Source organism: Eleutherodactylus coqui, chromosome 7 (assembly GCF_035609145.1).
Source record: "Eleutherodactylus coqui strain aEleCoq1 chromosome 7, aEleCoq1.hap1, whole genome shotgun sequence".
Taxonomy (NCBI): Eukaryota; Metazoa; Chordata; class Amphibia; order Anura; family Eleutherodactylidae; genus Eleutherodactylus; species Eleutherodactylus coqui.
This window is the reverse complement of record NC_089843.1, coordinates 68,134,969-68,160,735: the sequence shown is the minus strand read 5'-3', so window position 1 is coordinate 68,160,735 and position 25,767 is coordinate 68,134,969. Positions and strand designations below refer to the sequence as shown.

Genomic DNA, 25,767 nt, shown 5'->3' with positions numbered 1-25,767 from the left:
CTTTAGTAGTGGTCAATCCACTTCCTTATCTGTAATCTCTGTGTACTGTGCTGCCTCCAGAACACTCCTTGCAGTGGCTATAGTAACTTGCTGCCTTTAGTGACTCGATGACTGGGAGCTGGGATAAAGCTGGTTTAGGTCACTTTAACAGGTAGCAGAGCAGAGAGAAGAAACACTATTTAATTTTCACTGCAACTTGATTATAACCAACCAAGAACGGAATAATAGAATTTCACAGTAAGGATGGAAATGCCATTAAGTGATAGAACAAATGCTGAGCATGATGATCTGACTCTGATTCTGACATGGATTAAACAATACAATGATAATGTCAAGGATGTACTGGAGGAATCGCATCCCAAAAATAATCAGGAGATAAAAGAACTCATATGTCCATTAGTTCCCTTAATCCGTGACCTTAGCAAAACTCTATGTGCGAAACTGAGCGGAACAACAGAGACATTGCGGACCACGCTTCATATGTTAAAGGAAGTACAGGAGAAATTTAGGGATCTCAATGCAACAAATGGTAAGATATTAAATAGACTATACATGTATGTATATACTTTATCTATCTATCTATCTATCTATCTATCTATCTATCTATCTATCTATCTATCTATCTGTCACATATCTATCTATCTCTCTAATATCTATCTATCTCTCTAATATCTATCTATCTCTCTAATATCTATCTATCTATCTCTCTAATATCTCTCTCTATCTATCTATCTATCCATCCATCCATCCATCCATCCATCCATCTATCTATCTATCTATCTATCTATCTATCTATCTATCTATCTATCTATCTATCTATCTATCTATCTATCTATCTATCTATCTATCTATTCCATACATATCTGTCACATATCTATCTCTCTCTCATATCTATCTCTCTCATATCTATCTCATATCTATCTCAAATCTATCTATTTCTCTCATATCTATCTATCTATCTATCTATCTATCTATCTATCTATCTATCTATCTATCTATCTATCTATCTATCCGGAATACAGACGGATAGATAGATAGACCTTAGCAAAACTCTCTGTGCGAAACTGAGTGGAACAACAGAGACATTGCGGACCACGCTTCATATGTTAAAGGAAGTACAGGAGAAATTTAGGGATCTCAATGCAACAAATGGTAAGATACTAAATAGACTATACATGTATGTATATACTTTATCTATCTATCTATCTATCTATCTATCTATCTATCTATCTATCTATCTATCTATCTATCTATCTATCTATCTATCTATCTCATATCTATCTATTTCTCTCATATCTATCAATCTATCTATCATCTATCTCATATCTATCTATCTATCTATCTTTATCTATCTCATATCTAACTATGTGTCCATCATATATTTCTTAGATCCTGTTCATTAAAAGATTAGAGGGACTGCTTTGCTCTGTTCATAAAATTCATCAAACTGTTGTGAAATCTCAATGTTTCCCTATGGGGGAAACAAGCAACCAATGTGATTATGCAGGTGGTATTAAAAAGAGCTCAGTGCCAGATAATAGTTCCCACCAAATATGATAGAAAATTATAAAACTGCATACCAGGCAATCAAATTTTTAATGGATCTGTTAGTAATCCAGTAACTGGATACCCTGTAAGAACTCCTGAGTGATTGGTTTATAACAAAAACTTTTTTAAAATCCTTTTATACTATGGTTGCAGCTATGACAAATATTGCTAAGTGTTGACACTGTAAGATACCACAGTTCAATTAAGATATGCAGCGGTTAATCAAATAATCAAATGGGAATGAAAAAACTAAAACGCCAAAATTGGCTCCAACAGCAAAAGATTAAGAAGCATAAGGGTCCCTGCTAGAAATGAGTGAGCACGCTCGGATAAGTCAGTTACTCGAGCGAGCCTCGCTCTCTTCGAGTAACTGCATTCTTTTCCGAGCGTGCTCGGGGGGGGGGGGGGGCGGCGTAGGTGAGCGGGGGGTGGCGAGGGGTAGCCAGGGGAGAGAGAGATCTCTCTCACTCTCTCCCCTGCTACTCCCCGCTATCCCCCGCCGACCCCCCCCCCCCCCGAGCACGCTCGGAAAAGAATGCAGTTACTCGAAGAGAGCGAGGCTCACTCGAGTAACTGACTTATCCAAGTGTGCTCGCTCATCTCTAGTCCCTGCTGATGATCACAGATATACTGCATTATCAGAATCGTGTGATACATAGTTTAGTGGCCATGAACATATGACTAGCTAGCTACTACTCCCATACTAGGGTGGCTGAAAGATATCCCCAACCAAAGCAATGGGTCAGGGTTTAAGGGAGCTCAATGAGAGCTGGTAATAGTACAGATTGCACAAAGAATGAACACTTGGCATGTTCTTTTCACGCCCTTTGGCTGATAGAAGTTTGGTTTGAGTCTAAGCATAGAAAAGTTTAGCATTGATGAGTAAAGTACCACATCATTTTGTTTATCTCATAATTTTTTGTAGATTACATCAATTACCTGATTGTGGTCAACCAAATACTTGGGGATACAGAAAGGAACCTGAAGCAAAGTGAGGAACATTTGAAAAACATTCATGTGCAATCGAAATACCTTGTCGATGAAAATCACAAGAGTGGTGCTGGTGTAAAAATTGCTTATGAAGGTATTGACAGAATTGGTAACAATGAAGAAATCACAGGTACAATAGAATCTGCTGAAACAAGAGGAAATACGAGTCACGAAGAAGAATTAGCAACAAATGAGCAAGGAGACAAACCTGACAATTCTATAATAAGCAATAGCAATAACAATGAGGATGAAACAAATGAGCCAGAAATGGACAAAGACTCAATGACTGAGGAACACGGTCATCTTAAAAACAGAAATACGTCCTGTGAGCAAGAAATAAATCCACAACCAGAACAAAAGGAGAATGTACTGGAGCTGTCTGGCTCAGTGGACACAATTAATGGGACCAGCCATTCAGATGAGCGTTTATTGGATTTGGAAGCCTGGACCTATAAAGAGTGAGGATCATGTTATAGTTTCTCAATATTGTAATGTAGATGCATTCATTTTCTAAACTTAAGTAGTATAACTAATTATTAAGTATTTTAGTTACAGACAGAAATTTGAAAGAGGACAAGTAGAGCAAGGCTACTATAATTCTGTATGTCACTTGTAAAATGGGACTGTCGGGTGAGAAACTCTTAGTTGTTGAAAATTAGAAAATTTGGAACCCCTTCTTCCCAGAAAATATACCACTCTTAGGGCTCTTTCACATAAGCGCAGGCTTTTTTACGTGAGTGCGCCGGCGCTGAAAAATGCGTAAATGAGTGCACTAAGCTAAAGTTTGCGTGCCCGTTCAGATGGCACGGCACATGCACGGCGAGCCCGCAATGCCGTCGGACGGGGGCAGACAGTTTAGCTCTGCTAAGTTGTCTCCCCCTTCCCTTTCCCTCTCTCAGCAATGGGAGGATTCGGGACGGGGCAGGAGTTAGTGTGCTAAGCTCCCGTCTCCTCTCAGTCCCTTTTCAGCAGCCAGCAATGGGAGGGAGCCGTATGGGGCTGTAGCTTAGCAGCTAGCTCTGCCCCCACCCCGGCCCTCCCATTGCAAACTGCCGGCAAGGGGCAGAGAGTAGGAGAAAAGGGGGTGGGAGTTTAGCAGTCATGCTGCTAAACTCCCTCCCACCTCCCTTCTCCAGCAGCTGTAGGAGTCTATACAGCGGCCAACATATTCTGTCCAGAGAGATAGTTCCAGGACAGATAGTCCTGGCCACTGTAAAAGAGCCCGGAGCTATATTGGCCGGCCGGACACTTTTACGCCGCGGGAATACGGCCCTGTGATCTGATGCAATGGAATCCAATGCATCGGATGATAGCATATATCGGCCGACCGTGAAAACGGCGGCTGATATACGCTCGTGTGAATAAGCCCTTATACAAGGGCAGAGATGTAACTTGAAGCTCTGAGATCCCAGTACAAGATTAAAATCTGTGGAGGCCCCTAGTCAGTCAAAATCGCAGGGCTCCCCTCGAAAACTATCTCCTAATACATTTTTAATTTTACCAACCAACAATTATAATAAACCAATTTTATTACACAAAACAAACATTAACAATTATTACTGTTATTATACAAATTAGTATTTTACATTATTAAGCAAAAAATATTAAATATTATAAACAATATTACACAATATTATGAACATTGAAACATAATACTTCTACCCACGAATATTCTATTAGGATATGTAGTTGGTGGGAATGCATGACACACTAAGGGCGCCCACCCACTGGCGTTTGCGATTTTCGTGCGTTTTTTGCCGCGTTTTCGCGGCGTTTTTGCGGCTTTTCCATTAATTTCCATTGACTTTCATGGGTGCATTAGGAGAAAAATAAGGACACATATGCAACTGACAGTTCCTATGTTAAAAAACGCAACGCAACGCAACGCAAAACACCAGTGGACAGGAGTACATTCAATTCTAATTGCTCTGCAGAAAAAACGCAAAACGCAAAGAAAAAAAAATCGCCAGTGGGTGGGCGCCCTAAAGGTACCTATAAACGGTGCAACTGTCAGGAGCATTAGTGCTCTACACAGGAGCGATAGTTGTTGAAGTGAATGGAGACAGAGCGCACTGGAGATCTTGTCTGTCTGCCTGCCCACCCGCTTCCACTGACAGTAAACAGGCAGTCAAGCAAAAATAGAACTCCTGTTTACACGGCCCAACAGTCCATTCACTCTAATAAGTGAGCAATTTGTTGCTCAGCGCACTGTCGATGGCTTATATACATGGGATGACTATCACCCTAATTTGCTGCTTCCAGCAATAATTCGGGCAGTAATCGCCCCATGTAAAGATACCTTAACTCACAGAAAGCTTTGTTTCTCAAGCTTTCTCGTGCATGTGCTCTAGTGGGATAACATTGAACTACCGTGTTTCCCCAATAATACGCTCTACCCCGATTTTCGGGAGGCTTAAAATAATAAGCCCTCCCAGGAAAATAAGCCCTAGCTAGGCAACATGTAAAAAGAACAAAACAATACTCACCTCACAGCTGGCGTTCGGGTCCCTTGCGATGGCCTGTGGCACTGCTGCAGGCTGCAGTGTCCTCCTTCACGCCAAAAGAGCAGTTCTTCCTCGTAGCAGGGCTTGAATACCCTGCTTCCAGCAAGATACTGCTCTAATTGGTTAACCAAGCTGTGCATCAGCCAATGAAAGCTGGCGCTGGATTAACCAATCGCAGCCATTCAATGATATCGTTTAATGAATAGCTGTGATTGGTTAATCGAGCACCAGCTCTCATTGGCTGATGTGGCACTCGATTAACCAATCAGAGCATTAGCTTGCTGGGGGCGGGAGATTAAAGTCCCGCTCTTAGGAAGAACTGCTCTGTCGGCGTGAAGAAGAACGCGGCAGCCTGCAGCAGTGCCGCAGGCCATTGCGAGGGACGTAAATGCCGTTTGCTAGGTAAGTATTATTAGACACCCCACCTCCCCGAAAATAAGACACTATGTCTCTCTTGAGGTCAAAATTAATATAAGACAGTGTCTTATTTTTGGAGAAACACGGTAATTAGTGTAGTGTGCACGTGGGCCTCTAGATGGAGATGACAATCACTACTGTACAAACTGTAATGTGAACAAGATGTTTATGTACTTCGAGCTGCTCATAGGTACATTTCATTAGTACAGTATTTTCTCTATAAAGTCTTTAATGTAAACATTTCATTTCCTTTTTTTTAGTTGATTCATTTTTTTCTATGTTTTGAAAACAAATTAAGAAAATGTGTAATTTTCTTACATGATCAAATCAATATTATTTTGACCCATTGTCACGAGGCCCCTAAAAAGCGTGGGTCACATAGGCCGATGCCCAGTCTGGCTATTTGTGAATATAGCATTGGAGACCCCAATGCAAAACTGTATCAAAAAACTCCACCTACATGTACCATTTATAATACTGCTGTCTTTGTATGTGACAGAGAGGCCTTTGGGCCACTTAAGACAGCGGGCCCAGGTGTGACTGCCACTTTTGCACCCCCTATAGTGAAGCCCCTATCCACAGATTGTGTACAGTATTGTAGATCATTACTATTTATTCGAATGATCTTTAGATACAATACCAGCCAGACACAACAAATGGACACGTGTGGCATTTCTGAAAATAAGTGGAAAAATTGCAGACAACCTCTTTAACGGTGAAACTTGTTATCATTGCTATCCCATATATGTATTTTAGTAGATCATTACCCTAAGGTTGTTGATATCAGTGGCTCAGTCTCTTGATGAAGTTATCTAGCAGCTATTGTTACATTTCTGTTTTGGTGTTTATTAGAGATGAGCGAGCGTACTCGTCCGAGATTGATGCTCGTTCGAGTATTAGGGTATTCGAGATGCTCGTTACTCAAGACGAGCACCACGCGATGTTCGAGTTACTTTCACTTTCATCTCTGAGACGTTAGCGCGCTTTTCTGGCCAATAGAAAGACAGGGAAGGCATTACAACTTCCCCCTGCGACGTTCAAGCCCTATACCACCCCCCTGCAGTGAGTGGCTGGGGAGATCAGATGACACCCGAGTATTAAAATCTGCCCCTCCCGCAGCTCGCCACAGATGCATTCTGACAGAGATCAGGGAAAGTGCTGTCTTGCTGTAGCTGCTATAGGGAGAATGTTAGGTGTTATATTCGTCTTCAAGAACCCCAACGGTCCTTCTTAGAGCCACATCTGACCGTGTGCAGTACTGTTGAGGCTGCTTTTAGCAGTGTTGCACAATTTTTTTTTTTTTGTATATCGGGCGTGCAGACCATTGCGTCCTCAGTCAGCAGTCATTTTACAGAGTATAGGGGCAGTACTGGTGAGGCAGGGACAGTGGGAAAGGTGAAAGAGATATACTATCTATATAGGCAGTGGGCTTTTTCAAAAAAAATTTGGGAAAAATACTATATTTGGGCTGCCTGTGACCGTCTTCAGTGTACTGCGTGTCTGCTGGGGGTAGTAGTTGCTTATAATTACCAAGCTAAGCGTTACAGCAGGCTTGCGCATAATTGTTTCCTGGCTCTGCTGTGCCCGTTACATCACCGCCGTCATACCGCTAGAGGGAAACAGTATACATTATATACGCTGCATACAGGGTCTGTCTGGTGTTTCAGCTCACCATTTAAAAAAATAGAAGCAAAATACTTAAGGCCTACCACTGCCCTTTGGCCACTTGACTGCTTCTGCGCTGTGAATTCCAGTAGCTCAGTCATACGCACCTGCGTCTCACTACAGGCTTGCGCATAATTGGTTCCTGGCTCTGCTGTGCCCGTTACATCACCGCCGCCATACCGCCAGAGGGAAACAGTATACATAATATACGCTGCATACAGGCTCTGTCTGGTGTTTCAGCTCACCATTTAAAAAAATAGAAGCAAAATACTTAAGGCCTACCACTGGAATTTGGCCACTTGACTGCTTCTGCGCTGTGAATTCCAGTAGCTCAGTCATACGCACCTACGTCTCACTACAGGCTTGCGCATAATTGTTTCCTGGCTCTGCTATGCGTTCCGTAAGGGAAGTCAGCCTCCAACCACAGGCCAATAAGCGGCACATTTAATTACAGCGTTCTGCTTCTGCTCTACTCGTAATACACCATGCTGAGGAGTAGGGGTAGGCCTAGAGGACGTAGACGCAGGCGAGGATGCGGAGGCCCAAGTCAGGGTGTGGGCACAGGCCGAGCTCCTGGTCCAGGTGTATCGCAGCCGACTGCTGCGGGATTAGGAGAGAGGCAAGTTTCAGGGGTCCCCAGCTTCATCTCACAATTAATGGGTCCACGCGGTAGACCTTTATTAGAAAATGAGCAGTGTGAGCAGGTCCTGTCGTGGATAAGAGAAAGTGCATCCAGCAATCAATCGACCACCCAGTCTTCCACGCCGTCCACAGCTGCAACTCTGAATCCTCTGGCTGCTGCTCCTCCTTCCTCCCAGCCTCCTCACTCCATGAAAATGACACATTCTGAGGAGCAGGCAGACTCCCAGGAACTGTTCTCAGGCCCCTGCCCAGATTGGGCAGCAATGGTTCCTCTCCCACCACAGGAGTTTATCGTGACCGATGCCCAACCTTTGGAAAGTTCCCGGGGTCTGGGGGATGAGGCTGGGGACCTCCGGCAACTGTCTCAAGAGCTTTCAGTGGGTGAGGAGGACGATGACGATGAGACACAGTTGTCTATCAGTGAGGTAGTAGTAAGGGCAGTAAGTCCGAGGGAGGAGTGCACAGAGGATTCGGAGGAAGAGCAGCTGGAGGATGAGGTGACTGACCCACCTGGTTTGCTACGTCTACTGAGGACAGGTCTTCAGAGGGGGAGGCAAGTGCAGCAGCAGGGCAGGTTGGAAGAGGCAGTCTGGTGGCCAGGGGTAGAGGCAGGGCCAGACCGAATAATCCACCAACTGTTTCCCAAAGCGCCCCCTCGCGCCATGCCACCCTGCAGAGGCCGAGGTGCTCAAAGGTCTGGCAGTTTTTCACTGAGAGTGCAGACGACCGACGAACTGTGGTCTGCAAAGTTTGTCGCGCCAAGATCAGCCGGGGAGCCACCACCAGCCTCACCACCACCAGCATGCGCAGACATATGATTGCCAAGCACCCCACAAGGTGGGACGAAGGCCGTTCACCGCCTCCGGTTTGCACCACTGCCTCTCCCCCTGTGCCCCAACCTGCCACTGAGATCCAACCCCCCTCTCAGGACACAGACATGACCGTTTCCCGGCCTGCACCCACACCCTCACCTCCGCTGTCCTCGGCCCCATCCACCAATGTCTCTCAGCGCAGCATCCAGCCGTCGCTAGCGCAACTGTTTGAGCGCAAGCGCAAGTACACCGCTACGCACCCGCACGCTCAAGCGTTAAACATGCACATAGCCAAACTGATCAGCCTGGAGATGCTGCCATATAGGCTTGTGGAAACGGAGGCTTTCAAAAACATGATGGCGGCGGCGGCGGCCCCGCGCTACTCGGTTCCCAGTCGCCACTACTTTTCCCGATGTGACATCCCAGCCCTGCACGACCACGTCTCCCGCAACATTGTACGCGCCCTCACCAACGCGGTTACTGCCAAGGTCCACTTAACAACGGACACGTGGACAAGCACAGACGGGCAGGGCCACTATATCTCCCTGACGGCACATTGGGTGAATTTAGTGGAGGCTGGGACCGAGTCAGAGCCTGGGACCGCTCACGTCCTACCCACCCCCAGAATTGCGGGCCCCAGCTCGGTGCTGGTATCTGCGGCGGTGTATGCTTCCTCCACTAAACCACCCTCCTCCTCCTACGCAACCTCTGTCTCACAATCAAGATGTGTCAGCAGCAGCACGTCGCCGGCAGTCGGTGTCGTGCGGCGTGGCAGCACAGCGGTGGGTAAGCGTCAGCAGGCCGTGCTGAAACTACTTAGCTTAGGAGAGAAGAGGCACACGGCCCACGAACTGCTGCAGGGTCTGACAGAGCAGACCGACCGCTGCCTTGCGCCGCTGAGCCTCCAACCGGGCATGGTCGTGTGTGACAACGGCCGTAACCTGGTGGCGGCTCTGCAGCTCGGCAGCCTAACGCACGTGCCATGCCTGGCCCACGTTTTTAATTTTGTGGTTCAGCGCTTTCTGAAAAGCTACCCACGCTTGTCAGACCTGCGCGGAAAGGTGCGCCGGCTCAGTGCACATTTCCGCAAGTCCAAGACGGACGCTGCCACCCTGCGGACCCTGCAACATCGGTTTAATCTGCCAGTGCACCGACTGCTGTGCAACGTGCCCACACGGTGGAACTCTACGCTCCACATGTTGGCCAGGCTCTATGAGCAGCGTAGAGCTATAGTGGAATACCAACTCCAACATGGGCGGTGTAGTGGGAGTCAGCCTCCTCAATTCTTTACAGAAGAGTGGGCCTGGTTGGCAGCCATCTGCCAGGTCCTTGGAAACTTTGAGGAGTCTACCCAGATGGTGAGCGGTGATGCTGCAATCATTAGCGTCACCATTCCTCTGCTATGCCTCTTGAGAAGTTCCCTGCAAAGCATAAAGGCAGACGCTTTGCGCTCGGAAACGGAGACGGGGGAAGACAGTATGTCACTGGATAGTCAGAGCACCCTCATGTCTGTATCTCAACGCATTGAGGAGGAGGGGGAGGAGCATGAGGAGGAGGTGGAAGAGACAGCTTGGCCCTCTGCTGAGGGTACCCATGCTGCTTGCCTGTCATCCTTTCAGCATGTATGGCCTAAGGAGGAGGGGGAGGAGGAGGAGGAGGATCCTGAAAGTGATCTTCCTAGTGAGGACAGCCATGTGTTGCGTACAGGTACCCTGGCACACATGGCTGACTTCATGCTAGGATGCCTTTCTCGTGACCCTCGCGTTACACGCATTCTGGCCACTACGGATTACTGGGTGTACACACTTCTCGACCCACGGTATAAGGAGAACCTTTCCACTCTCATACCCGAAGAGGAAAGGGGTTCGAGAGTGATGCTATACCACAGGACCCTGGCGGACAAACTGATGGTAAAATTCCCATCCGACAGCGCTAGTGGCAGAAGGCGCAGTTCCGAGGGTCAGGTAGCAGGTGAGGCGCGGAGATCAGGCAGCATGTACAGCGCAGGCAGGGGAACACTCTCCAAGGCCTTTGCCAGCTTTATGGCTCCCCAGCAAGACTGTGTCACCGCTCCCCAGTCAAGGCTGAGTCGGCGGGAGCTCTGTAAAAGGATGGTGAGGGAGTACGTAGCCGATCGCACGACCGTCCTCCGTGATGCCTCTGGCTCCCTACAACTACTGGGTGGCGAAGCTGGACACGTGGCCTGAACTCGTGCTGTATGCTCTGGAGGTGCTTGCTTGTCCTGCGGCTAGCGTCTTGTCAGAGAGGGTGTTTAGTGCGGCTGGGGGAATCATCACGGATAAGCGTACCCGCCTGTCAACCGACAGTGCGGACAGGCTTACACTCATAAAGATGAACAAAGCCTGGATTTCCCCAGACTTCTCTTCTCCACCAGCGGAAAGCAGCGGTACCAAAACAATACGTAGGCTGCACCCGCGGATGGAAGCATCGTTCTCTATCACCATAAAACACGGGGACCTTTTAGCTTCATCAATCTGTGTATTATATTCATCCTCCTCCTCCTGCTCCTCCTCCTGAAACCTCACGTAATCACGCCGAACGGGCTATTTTTGTTAGGCCCACAAGGCTCAGTCATATGACTTTTGTAAACAATGTTTATACGTTTCAATTCTCATTAAAGTGTTGAAACTTGCACCTGAACCAATTTTTATTTTAACTGGGCTGCCTCCAGGCCTAGTTACAAATTAAGCCACAGTAACCAAAGCGATTAATGGGTTTCACCTGCCCTCTTGGTTGGGCATGGGCAATTTTTCTGAGGTACATTTGTACTGTTGGTACACCAATTTTTTTGGGCCCTCACCTACAGTGTAATCCTTGTAATTTTTATGGGCTTCGCCTGCACTCATGGTACAGCAAGGTGTGTGGGGTTGGCCTACACTTTTGCTACATAAATGTAACTGGGGCCTTGTCTATACTGCAACTACTGAAATGTGAAAGAGACTGTTATCTCCCTAAACTGCTGCAACGGGAATGTTACTGGGGCCTGTCTTGAGTGCTACTATTACTGAAATGGAACTAAGACTGCGCTCCCCCTATACTGCTGCTTCGGAATTGTTACTGGGGTCTGTCTTGAGTGCTACTATTACTAAAATGGAACTAAGACTGCGCTCCCCCTATACTGCTGCTTTGGAATTGTTACTGGGGCCTGTCTTGAGTGCTACTATTACTGAAATGGAACTAAGACTGCGCTCCCCCTATACTGCTGCTTCGGAATTGTTACTGGGGCCTGTCTTGAGTGCTACTATTACTGAAATGGAACTAAGACTGTGCTCTCCCTATACTGCTGCTTCGGAATTGTTACTGGGGCCTGTCTGGACTGCTACTACTACTGAAATGGAACTAATACTGTGCTCCCCCTATAATGCTGCTAGTGATATGTTACTGGTGCCTGTCCCTAACGCTACCGCTGAAATGTTACTAATTATGGGCTCTGCCTATACCGCTGCTAATGCTATGTCACTGGGGTGTGGAAACGGAGGCTTCCCAAAGACATGATGGCGGCGAGGCCATTTCCCACCAACGCGGTTACTGTTAAGGTGCATATAACCACGGACACGTGGACAGGACACGTAGTGCCTCAAAAACATCCCCCTCCTCCTCCAACAATGAAAACATTCTTGGCAAATACCTTTGCATTGGTCTGTCTGGTGGCAGTCCAAGAATTTCACCTTTAACGATACAACAAGAGAGCCCCCCCACCACGGCCCACTTAATCCTGGCCACATTCTGAAAACCAACTAAATAAAACCGCGCTACTAGGTCCGCAGTCGCCACCACATTCCCACCAACGCGGTTACTGTTAAGGTACATATTACCAGTCTGACTGAGGCATGCACTGTGGGCCGAAGCCCACCTGTATTGTATGTGACGTTAGCTCTGCTGAGCAGGGCACTGCAATGGGATACATTTATATACCGCTGATGGGTTCCAGGGAGCCACCCATGCTGTCGCTCCACAGGGACTTCACATTAGGGATTTGTACCTGCCAGTGTCTATGTATTAAAAACCCCGGTTAGACTGGGGCATGCAGTGTGGGCCGAAGCCCACCTGCATTTAATTGGACGTTACCTCAGCTGTGCTGGGCAATGCAATGGGATTTATTTATGTACCGCCGGTGGCTTCCTGGGACCCAACTATGCTGTCGGTCCACACGGAGTTGTAACTGCATGTGTCTACTTATAAAGAACCCCAATCTGACTGGGGCATGCAGTGTAGGCCGAAGCCCACCTGCATTAAATCTGACGTTACCTCAGCTGTGCTGGGCACTGCGATGGGATATATTTATGTACCGCCGGTGGGTTCCAGGGAGCCACCCATGCTGTGGGTCCACAGGGACTTCACATAGGGGATTTGTACCTGCCTGTGTCTATGAATTAAAAACCCCGGTCAGGTTGGGGCATGCAGTGTGGGCCGAAGCCCACCTGCATTTAATCTGACGTTAGCTCTACTATCCGGGGCACTGCATTGGGACAAACTACAGGAGCAATACAGCGCTAATGAGACGTGCACAGCTACGCTAGCATTGGAGTCCGCTGTAGGCCCGCGATTGCTGAGGGTCTGTGCAGAGGCCTATGTCCTGGGTGCAGTGAAAATCCGCTTCCTGTCTAGGATTGCTGAAGCTGTGGGCCGAGGCCTATGTCGTGGCCGCGGTGCAAGTCTGCCATGTTTGGCCGGTCAGATCAATTTTTGGTTCATGTCTTGGGTTTCCTAGGACCCACCTATGCTGTTGGTGCAAACTTAGCTCCCATCGTGGTGTTTGACCTGTCTGGCACAAAGACACTGACTGACTTGGGTAGGGGGCAGAGCGCAGACGGCTTTCCCCTTGCAGTGTTGATTGAGCTATGCGACACCTTGACAGAATGAATAGTGTGTGGCACATGGGTTCCCCATTGCTATGCCCACGTGTGCAGCTCCTGATGGAGGTGGCACAGGATTGGATTTCTCATTGCTTCTGTACAGCATTGTGGGCTATCGCCCCGCCCCTTTTAAAGATGGTCGCTGCCTGGCCCTGCCAACCCTCTGCAGTGTGTGCCTGCGGTTCCTCCTCATGGCAGACGCACTTATAAATAGACATGAGGGTGGTGTGGCTATGAGGCCAGCGTGTGGCATGAGGGCAGCTGAAGGCTGCGCAGGGACACATTGGTGTGCGCTGTGGACACTGGGTCATGCGGGGGGATTGGGCAGCATGTAACCCAGGAGAAGTGGCAGCGGAGTTTCATGCAGGCAGTGATTGTGCTTTGTTGGAGGTAGTGTGGTGCTTAGCTAAGGTATGCATTGCTAATGAGGGTTTTTCAGAAGTAAAAATTGTTGGGAGGGGGGCCACTCTTGCCGCTATTGTGGCTTAATATTTGGACCTGGGAACTTGAGATGCAGCCCAACATGTAGCCCCTCGCCTGCCCTATCCGTTTCTGTGTCCTTCCCATCACTTTCCTGAATTTCCCAGATTTTCACAAATGAAAACCTTAGTGAGCATCAGCGATATACAAAAATGCTTGAGTCGCCCATTGACTTCAATGGGGTTCGTTACTCGAAACGAACCCCCGAGCATCGCGGAAAGTTCGACTCGAGTAACGAGCACCCGAGCATTTTGGTGCTCGCTCATCTCTAGTGTTTATGTATTTATTTTATATTATCTGTGGTCCTTTTCCTTTCTACATCTGGATCTTAGTAGCAATTCCTTTTGCCTGTTCTGTGTTAAATTATTTTTTAGTATTACATTATATACTGTATGATTAATCACAGATCAGGGGATAATCATAGGATAGGGGATAACTTGCTAATTGGTGGGGGTTTCACCACTGAGACCCTCATGGATCTTGAGAATGGGACATCCATGCCCTGCTTTGTCTGTCACTGTAGGGGTTGCTTCTCCCCCCGCAGTGACATTACTGTGAGTGCAATATTGATCAGGCATGCATGGTCGGCACTTTATTAATTTTAATGGAGTTTACCTAAATAGCCAAGCAGGTGTTGCTTGGCTATTTCCACAATTCAACTGAAAGTATATGGAGTGCTAGCGTGCTTGCGAAACCAGTACTCCATTCAGTCTCCTCACTGCTGGGGAATCTGTGTCCGCCATCCTCCTCACTGCAAGGTTACTATTTAGCAATTTATATCAAGTACATCGAAAGAAAGAGTATTCAAAAAAATCTAGAAAACCTTGAACAGTGAGCGGTGACTAACAGAATGGTATTTAACACGAAGAAATGCAAAGTCCTACATCTGGGCAAAAAAAATGAAAAAACACATACAGAATGGAAGGAATTGGGCTAAGCAGCACCACGTGTGAAAAAGACTTGGGTATACTAATAGATCACACACTGAACATGAGTCAACAATGTGATGCAGCAGTCAAAAAGGCAAACACAATTCTGGGATGTATTAAGAGAAGCATAGAGTCTAGATCACGTGAGGTAATTATCCCACTCTACTCTTCCTTAAAGCCCATTTACACATAAAGATAATCGCTCAAAAGATGTTGCTCAAGGGACTTTTGAGCGATCATCGTTGTGTCATTTACAGCGCAAGATGATCGCTCAAGATGAGCGATCACCTTGCGCTGCCAGCGGAGGATGCAGAAGACAAGTGGGGTGTCCCCACTTGTCTTCTGCATCCAGCTGTTTCCTTGCTCTGAGCGCCTGGCAGTTATACAGCCGAGCGCTCGGAGCGGAGGATGCAAAAGATAAGCGGGGTGTCACCGCTTGTCTTCTGCATCCAGCTGTTCCCTGCTGGGAGCGCCCGGCTGTCATACAGCTGAGCACTCCCAGCGGAGGATGCAGAATACAAGCAGGGTGTTCCCGCTTGTCTTCTGCATCCAGATGTTTTCTGCACAGAGAGCTCGGTTGTTATACAGCCGAGAGCTCCATGCTGGGTATGGAGAACAGAGCTGGACCGCTCTGTTTCTCATACTCAGTCCGTTATCAGGGAGCGGGATACAGCAGAAACAACAGTATCAGCTGTATTCTGCTGTGAATCCCTGATAAGGCTGATCGTCGTCTTTCAGCACGCTGAAAGACGACGATGAGCGACAGGAGAATGAAAACTGCGCGATGTCAGTGCAGTTACACACAACGATTATCGCTCAAAATACGGCTTTTGAGCGAATTTTGAGCGATAATCGTTGTGTCTAAATGGGCCCTTAGTTAGACCTCATCTAGAATACTGTGTCCAGGTCTGGGCACCACACTTTAAAAAAGACATAGACAAACTGGAGCAAATTCAAAGAAGAGTTACCAAGATGGTGAGCGGTCTGCAAATCATGTCCTATGAGGAACAGCTAAAGGATCTGGGAATGTTTAGCTTGCAAAAAAGAAGGTTGAGTGGAGACTTAATAGCGGTCTACAAATATCTGAAGGATTGTCACAGTGCAGAGTGATCAGTCCTATTCTCATTTGCACAAGGAAAGACTAGAAGCAACAGGATGAAACTTCAAGGGAGGAGACACAAATTAGATATTAGAAAAAACTTTCTGACATAGAGGGTGATTAATGAGTGGAACAGGTTACCACAGGAGGTGGTGAGTTCTCCTTCAATGGAACTGTTCAAACAGAGGCTGGACAAATGTCTGTCTGGGATGATTTAGTGAATCTTGCAGTGAGCAGGGGGTTGGACCAGAGGACCCTGGAGGTCCCTTCCAACTCTACCATTCTATAATTCTATGAAATAAATGGCGCACCGACTATGCATACTTAACCAGTGCTCTATTCACAATTATGTCATTACAGGGGAATAAGCGACCCCCGCATTGACAGGCAGAGTGGGTCACAGGAGTCCCATTCTCAAGAAAGTGGGGGTCTCAGAGGTGAAACCCTCACCGATCAGCAAGTTATCCCATATCCTAGTAATAGGGGATAACTTGTAATTTTTGCACAACCACTTGAAAGTAAGAACCAAAGACTTTGTCTGGATCAGCAGATGAGGAATCACTGTGACAAACACTGTTTTAATTTTGTGCCAAATCTAAAGGCTACTCCTGAGGAATCCCAGTTTTCACACTTTTACCCCACCAGTTGGTATCTGGACTTCACTGCATGGTCCCCAAGCTGTTACACTAGAAGTGGTCCCAGTAATGTGGTAGCTGATGTTACAGCACACCAGGTTGTGGTACCTGAGTGTGTGAACAGAGATGTAGTCAGGTTACCGGGATCAAGGCAAGCAGCATTTAATTCAAAACACGGGACAGTCCAAAGGTCAGAGCACAGAGCAGGTTAAACATGGTAGAAATAGGCAGCAGATGGGAGAATGGTCAATACAATAAGTTGAGGTCAAGAGTGAAGAATGCAGAGTAGTCAGATATAGCCAGAGTCAGAAATCAGAAAGTCAACACAAACAAATAGCACCTCCAGCTGTACCAAAAAGAACAAAAGCTTAGGCAACTTTCTTAGGGGAAAAGTGCTAGATATTACTAGACATGTTCCCTTATGGTCGTAGAGCAAAATAGTATGGGTTTGCGCAGGCCCTTTAGGACATCAGACATTTGCGCGTGTCCTTTGGGCAGCAGAGAGGGACAGACAGGAGACCAGAGCTTAGACGACTGCCATAGACATGGGAAGAACATGCACCATGGCTACCAGTGGAAAGAGGTGAGGCAAGATGGAAGCCTCAGTCACAAGTTGTAACAGAGTACATGCTTCTATATAAGAAATTAACGTAGCCACAGAACGGCCTGTGTAACATATGAACTCTTTTGATAAAATGGTTTCCCAAGCTGCACCTCACCAACTGGAGAGTATCTCACCAGTGAGGTCTGTCTCACAATTTGAAAAGTATTTCACTATTATAGCCCTTAATGAAAAATAAGTTGTTGAAAGAGTTTAGAACCACGAAATTGAGGTGGCCATACACAGCAGATGTCCTGTACATTAGCTGAACACATAATATTTGTGTGCTTAACTTTGATATTAACAGTATTTTTCCTGCAAAAAGATTGCCTATCGACAGCTTTGTACAGTAATTATGGTAGTGTTTTTGTTCCAGATACACTCTACAAGATGAAGAGATGGGTGAAGAAAGGCTGGCCTGCTTCATTAAAGCACCTTCTTCCATCCTGCAGAAACTGCAGTGCAGATTCATGGATGACATTAGCTCCTTAGTAGTATCAGATTCGGAAGAACTGGTCAGCAATGTATTGAATATATCTAGTCTTGATGATCACCTTAAAATCCCATTTCCAATCAGTATTTCGATTCCATTCAATAGTCATTACAGAGGAAGCTATAAGGATGTGATGGTAAAAATCATTGATGAAAAGGTCCAGTCAAGTTATTTAACACCTAACTCTTTAGAAGGACATCATGGAGAATACAAAGTAAGTGACTTGGGATATGACTCCTATAATGCTATATATTTTGCTGAAGGAGACAGGTTTCACAAGGCCATAATGCTGTCTCATTCTAGCTTCAGATTTCTGGCTGCAACATCTGGATCTCAAGGGTGCCACTGAAACAAAGTTCAATTCCCTGGAGGGTTCTATTGTGATCTTAGTTCAATACCAAAGAACAGCGGACAGTCCATTATTTTACTGTCTCTCTATATCTACCTATAGGTAGATGCCTATCCACCCAAAGAACCTTGAACCATGAGTTATGTTATCAGTCCAAGCAGAGAAATTCAATTATAGATAGCATTGAGTCTTCTCATAAGTATAAAGTAGTGTTATGTTTAATTATATAAGATGCCATTTGAACAATTTTACAAAAAGTTTTGATTTGCAACTAGAGATGAGTGAGTATACTCGCTAAAGGCAATTGCTCGAGCGAGCATTGCCTTTATCGAGTATCTCCCCCGCTCGAAACAGAAGGTTCGGGTGCCGGCGCGGGGGAGCGGTGAGTAGCGGCTGTCAGTAGGAGGGAGTGGGGGGGGGGGAGAGGGAGAGAGAGATCTCCCCTCCGTTCCTCCCCGCTCTCCCCTGCAGCTCCGTGCCCGCTGCCCGCACCCGAACCTTCCCTCTCGAGCGGGGAAGATACTCGCTAAAGGCAATGCTCGCTCGAGCAATTGCCTTTAGTGAGTATACTCGCTCATCTATATTTACAACACAATTTGGAGCTTTAATATACTGGAGAGACTATTTTTTTTTGCTGAACATCTATTTTGCGAACTTTTTATAGGGAGCATTGCCTATCATCACCAAACAGTAGCTGGGCTTGTGCCAGGTGGACCACATTATGAGCCTGCTGGCGCAGGTGCTTTGTCATTTAGCTCTGGACACCAAGGAATTAACCTCTCCCTATAGGTCTAGTCCTGATACAGTAGGTTGGCAGAAGTGAAGGATGGCCTGACCAGCTTATTAGTATTGGCTTTAGAGTATTTTTACTGTTGTTTCAGGATGCTGGTTATACTCACTTGTAATCTGTTCCTTGCTAGGTGGCAGGTTATTGTAGGCTATTTCTTGGGAGTTGTATGCTCCAGACCCCTTTTTTCTTGTTCTGTGCGCCATCTTGGGACTAGTAGGGTATTCCCCAAAATTGCTGACGTGGGATCCCCCTTATTTGAGCTGACGCTCTGCTTCAAGCAGGTCTTGACACAGTCGTATTAGGGTCAGATCCCTCTTTACTGAATGTTGTCTCTGTTGTTTAATTTCACTAATCTGTAGTTTCGTGTTTAGCCTGACCTGTTTCTTCGCTTCTGTCTTCCTATCCGACTTGCACAGACTTTTGTTCACCAGTATGGTCTCTTATTAAATCTAGCTCCCGAAACAGTTAATGTGCGAAGTGGGTGGTCTCCTACATTCACTGTTCATGGGTGACATCTGGTTTCCTCCACCTACTAACATTCCTCCACCTACTAACATTAACCATTGCTAGTGAGCAGAGGAAACCACCCATTTGACAGATTGACAGCATTGGGAGCTGGATCTTTGCAGAGCCCGTACAGACGGACAAAGGTAAGTATAAAAAAAAGAACACAAGAGCAATAGAGCCAGGGGGACTACGGCTCCAGAGCTATGCAGCCAGCCTTGTTGACATAGTCACATGACAAGTCCTCTTTAAGTGATACACTGAAGTGTGCCAAAAGATAAGCTCAGCTTTGGTACTGCTGTAGTTCACTTAGCATTTTTTGTCTGTATACCAGTGGCAGGGAATATAGACTGCCTCTTTAATATGCATGTCCTTAGTTACTCATTAGGTTATTTTAGTATACATTGTTTTCTTCCCAGCTAATTTTCACATTTCTACTAGAACAAACATGCAATTGTATATTCCGAAGGTGTTGTTCTCAGGTCAGCTCATACTCGTTATCTTGAGCGCTTTTTAATTAGATTTTTTTCAGTTAAATATTATGCGCAGCAGCTTGATATTTACATCACATTTAAGCTTCTTTTTATGTTTTATGTTTGCCATTTGTTTTATGCAGGGGAGTTTTGCAGAGGTTAAAGTGTACAAACTTGGCACATTTTCTGTGGTTTCATGTTTGAAGAAGGAGAATGTTACTGTTCTTAAAAAAGGATTATCTTTAAAGCTGAGCGTGGATTCACGGATTTCCTTAAATTACCCCCCAGGCTGCTTCAGCTCTTCAGTAATTGTGCAGTTTAAGGTAAGTCGGAATTTGTATCTTTTCTTTAAAATGTGTTGCATCTGGAACATAAATCGTAAGAGTTATTTCCCAAAGCAGCAGTCCTTGAGACGAAAGTGGGAAAGGCATTATTACAACTTAGAATGATTGTAATGTGCTGGCAATGATAAGTACTCCTTAGGGGGTAAGTATTTCAAGATACTGACTTTTATGTACGCACCTCAGATTTCACCATCTGCAGGTATAAAGACTCCTCTAGGTAATTGGTCTCCTAGATGAACTGAATTCGGTTTTACAAAATCATAGTTAATGTTCATGGAAATTTCATATTTAGTAAATGAGCCCCTTGGGTTGAGCAGACAACAGCTGAATTAGCTACCTACCATTAATATCCTGGTAGGAAATTCTGTTTTGTGAGGCTAGTTTACAAAGTAACTTCTCAATAAAAGTAATATTACCGCTTTAAAATGGGTTATATAAACTTTTCACGGTTCTGTTGTAACTTGATTACAATGATTAGAAAGGAAAGTATTATGCTGGTAACATGGTAACAACACGATCTTACGGGCCTTACCACAAACATAGGGCTGTGTATTGTATAAGGCTTTAAAATGGTATTATGGTATTAGCAATAAAGCTTATTCTTTGTTTAAAATGGTTCTGTCATCACGTTCATGAAGCTGGGATCCGAGTTATGGTGACGGGCCATATCGGCCTTTCCCCCCCAACAGCATGTAGGGTGATAGCTCTCTACCTATACACAAAAGGGGAGAGAGTGCTTTGTCTGCATGATGTGGGCATGGAGAAGCCAACATGGCCCTCCTCCGTGACTTGGAAACTTTCTGAGCTTGGTGACAAAATCCCTTTAACGGCAAGTTATGCAATTTTCTAATAATCAACAATTCACAGAAGTCAAGTTCTCTACTGGATGTAATTCAATATGAACCTTCATTGTTCCCTTCCAGTGAATAAAAACCTGTGCTGGTCATGGGATGAACACGCATGCAAATCTCTTGTTGTATTTTTTTCCCACCTCATCATATCTTTAAGCTGAAGCTATCTAGGGATAATTATGATAGAAAACTTGGCTTATTTGTTTAGCCCCTTGGTGCTAAAGGGCATACATGTACGCCTACCGGCGGTGGGATTTGTATGGAGCTGGCCCAATAGCTGATCTCGCTCCATACAGAGCAGGTGTCAGCTGCTTTGACAGTGGAAATGAAGGGAAGTGACATACCCTTTTCTCAGGACTAGTGCTACTCACAGATGCCAGCTTCTTCGCTACCTGACCGCTATATGCCTCTTTCTATACCAAGAACAGCCACTACTCCGGTAAGCATTGCAATACGTTTTTCCTTGCATTTCTCCCTGTATTTCTCATAGGACTTATTATGCTGAGTTTATACTTCTTTCATTCTAATTTCTTAGTTTCTCACATTATTCTTTTCTAAAACAGCATCTCCGTTGGCATGCATCCTTTTTTTTAACTCTGTTACTCCATTAGCGATATCTGGACACTATTACCACAATGCTCATTAACTTGTTGCAGTGTATGCTAGTAATTATTAGGAAATTATAGTACCAGTGTCTCTGGTGGCGCAATGCGCCACAAAGCTGTGCTACATAGTACATCCATTATGATCCCCACACATTACACCTACAGCTCTACTACATCTATCCTGATTCCCAAACATTAAAAACAACACATTACTCACACAGCTTTACAAAATGCCACACACAGCTCTACTACATCCATCTTGATTCTCACACATTACACACACAGCTCTGCTACATTGTACATCCACTAAGATTCCCACACATCACACACACAGCTGTACTACATGCATGCTGACCCCATACAGTATACACACAGTACATCACACACACAGCTGTACTACATCCATCTTGATTCCCACACATTACACACACAGCACATTACACACACAGCTCTATTACATCCATCCTGACTTTCTAAATGACACACACACACAGCACATTCCACACACAGCTCTACTGCATCCATCTTGTCCCCACACATCACACACAGCACTTTTACACACACAGCTCTGTTACATCCTAATTCACACATACACAGCTATGCTACATGGTACATCCATTATTATCCCCACACATCACACACACAGCTCTACTGCATCTATCTTGATTCCCACACATTACACACACAGCTCTGCTACATTGTACATCCATTATGATTCCCACACATCACACATACAGCTTTACTACATGCACCTTGACGCCACACATTACACACAGCACATTACACACACAGCTCTACTGCATCCATCGTGATTCCCACACATTACACACACAGTTATACTACATGCATGCTGACCCCACACATTACACACACAGCTCTACTACATTCATCTTGACTCCACACATTACACACACAGCTCTACTACATCCATCTTGATTTCCACACATTACAAACACAGCACATTACACACAGCTCTGCTACATGGTACATCCATTATGATTCCCACACATCACACACACAGCTTTACTACATGCACCTTGACGCCACACATTACAAGCACAGCACGTTACACACACAGCTCTACTGCATCCATCTTGATTCCCACTCATTACACACACAGCTCTACTACATCCATCTTGATTCCCACACATTTCACACACAGCACACTACACACAGCTCTGCTACATGGTACATCCATTATGATCCCCACACAGCTTTACTACATCCATCCCGATCCCACACATTACACACACAGCACATGACACACAGCTCTGCTACATCCTGATTCACACACATCACATTACACACACAACTCTACTACATCCATCCTGAGTCACACACATTACACACACAGTACATTACACACACAGCTCTCCTACATCCATCCTGTCTTCATAAATGACACACACATACACATAGCTCTGCTACATCCACATTCATCCTAATTTCCACACAGGTGTCTGTATATGGAGTGTGCTCAGTTAAGCGTTTTTCTTCCATCTTAACATTTCCCAGAATTTCTTCAAGCTTTATTTGTGGGGCCTCTATTCTTTCTACTTGATGCCTGGTTGTCTCTCAGACCCCTATATGACTTCTTGCCTTTGACCATGATACTTATATCTGTTAAAAGACTAGACTTCATGGCCATTGAGATAGGAACTGATGTCATTAGATTGACAAATACTGACAGGAGAGCACTGTTAAAAGCAGAAGGGGAAGTACACATGTCAGTTGCTCAGAAGTCACATGGTGTGTTTTATTGGGAGGATAGATAACAGTAGAGTAGTACATTTTCAAGAAGTAACTATTCCATTAATGAATAAATCTATCAATATTACCATACTTTATTGCCTATTTAGATTCTTCTTGTATACGTTCATATCTTCTGATAAATCACCCAAACGCGGCTTCCATCAACTCCTGACAATCTCTTTTTGCCACTGGAAATCCCTAAATCAATATTCGCTTTGTTCTTCATTACACAGCGGCGGCGGTCAGATTCCTACAGCATATTTTTATTCTATTTCAAAACCATTTGTAACTTTTATAATATTCTTGTAGGTTCAACCAATAGATACATCGTTGATCTCTGTACTGAAAGCGAAACATGATATATATCATCCAGTAGTATCAAGCAGCCCAATCATTCAAGTGAAACAGCCATCAGTTCAGGCTTTCCACAAGCCTGTCACAGTTTTCCTTCCATGCCCTCCGAACCCAGAGAAAAAGAAGGCAGGAGATGATGCGGAAAATAAGAGGGCAGCGAGCGCTGCAGCTTCAAGAACTACAGGAACTCATCAGATTCGGTGCGGTTTTTTTCTTCTTGTAGTACATTGAATTCTTTGTCCCTGTTGTTAGAAGTCTTATTATCTCTAACGTGCACTGAATTCTTTACCATGTTTTAGTCACCGTTTTAAACTTATTTGCAAAAGCACATGTACTTATTGGAATATATTATGCATCTTTGGCGTTCTTTGAAAAAAAAAAAAAAAAAAAAACAAACAGAAATTTTAACTATAGTTTCACCTTTGGTGAACTGAAAATGGTCTCTGTGCTTTCACACAACCTGTGTTAACATGACAGCCAATGTGATAACTAACAAAAGGGCAAATGACTTTATTTACCTATAATGATGTTTTTGTGCTGAAAAGTCCCTCTAAAGTGTTGGCCACAAGGCGTCTCCCTTTCTTCTAATTTGCTGTCCACTGCCTGTTGTCAAGTGCAATCCATCTCTAGTAACAGATATAGCAAAACAGAACTTATTAGTGCAGAATCAACCCCAGGTTATGAGTGCTAGTCCGTTTCTGCACAGCAATAGAGCAAACAGCGGTTCAGCAGTCATGGTCAGGATACCAGGCTGGGATGCAGGCCGTGACCAGAGGGCTTGATGCATGCCCTTATCAGGAATGCAGAACTTCAGTCGACTTCAGAATGCTCCTTTTTATGTTGTCCGCAAGTACCAGCATCTGAATGCCCTTACGTGACCAGACGCAGCTTATTCGAAATAAAACATAAGTGAAAGTCGGAATTAAAACAGAATAACCCAACTTACAGTTTGCTATCTACCAAACAGTCAATATTAAGACGGTGCATGGGTCTCCCTCTCTGCGCTCCCATAGGAAACCACAACTTATTCTCAGTGTCAGAGTTTGATTGGTTCATGTAGTGAGGCCTGGTGCAGCAGTCCTGTTTAATGTTTGTATAATCCATCCTTAAAGGGGAAAATAAAAATAATGCCTCATAATAAAGGCTACAATGTTTTAAACATAATGCCGGGGATATAATTAATATTGTGAGCAAGTGGGTGTTCACTTGCCTGTGGATCACCCATCTTTGATACCGAAATGGCCACCACATGTGCAGAAACACTCAGGAGACGTGTATTTTTGTTAAGACTGGCGCCCACCAGCCAGCCTTTATTCAGTATCACAGAAAATCATAAACACAGTCCATATTAGAACCCCCACCTGGGAGTGAGTCCAGGGTTGTCGTCCCTGTTAGACTCGGAGCCTTTGCTGGTCCACCTTGAACCGTCAGCCTGCAGCACCTCTTTTCCGCTGCGCTGTCACTTCCCTCTGATCCTGGCAGGAACTGCCTGTTTTGTATCCAATTCCTGCTATTCCTTTTTCCAAGTATCAGACTGCCTATATAGCACCCTCTGTAGGCCAGTCTGATACTGCCCTGCTACAATATCCAAAGAGCTCACATAACGAAGTAAAATAAACTGCAGTAATTCTAAAAGCATTAAAATATTTGTACTTGAGCAATCAAAGGATGGCTAAGGCTTCGCTTACATGTAGTAGAAAATGGTGTGGATTTTCCACAGTGGAAAAATTGCACCAAAATATGTAGAGATGAGCGAGCACCAAAATGCTCGGGTGCTCGTTACTCGGGACGAAATTATCGCGATGCTCGAGGGTTCGTTTCGAGTAACGAACCCCATTGAAGTCAATGGGCGACCCGTGCATTTTTGTATATCGCCGATGCTCGCTAAGGTTTCCATTTGTGAAAATCGGGGCAATTCAAGAAAGTGATGGGAACGACACAGCAACGGATAGGGCAGGCGAGGAGCTACATGTTGGGCCGCATCTCAAGTTCCCAGGTCCCACTATTAAGCCACAACAACTTTTACTTCTGAAAAGCCCTCATTAGCAATGCA

At 45.3% G+C, this 25,767-nt stretch overlaps 1 protein-coding gene across 1 annotated transcript in view; it reads left to right on the top strand.

Annotated features, from left to right (window-relative positions):
* Nucleotides 1-243: 243 nt before the first annotated feature.
* DTHD1 (death domain containing 1) overlaps nt 244-25,767 on the top strand; it is a 46,761-nt gene continuing 21,237 nt past the window's right edge. Inside the window, exons 1-5 of the mRNA XM_066574789.1 lie at nt 244-529; nt 2,474-2,996; nt 17,576-17,906; nt 19,952-20,131; nt 23,670-23,914. Of these exons, the coding sequence (XP_066430886.1) occupies nt 244-529; nt 2,474-2,996; nt 17,576-17,906; nt 19,952-20,131; nt 23,670-23,914 (1,565 nt within the window). The remainder of the gene's footprint in view (nt 530-2,473; nt 2,997-17,575; nt 17,907-19,951; nt 20,132-23,669; nt 23,915-25,767) is intronic.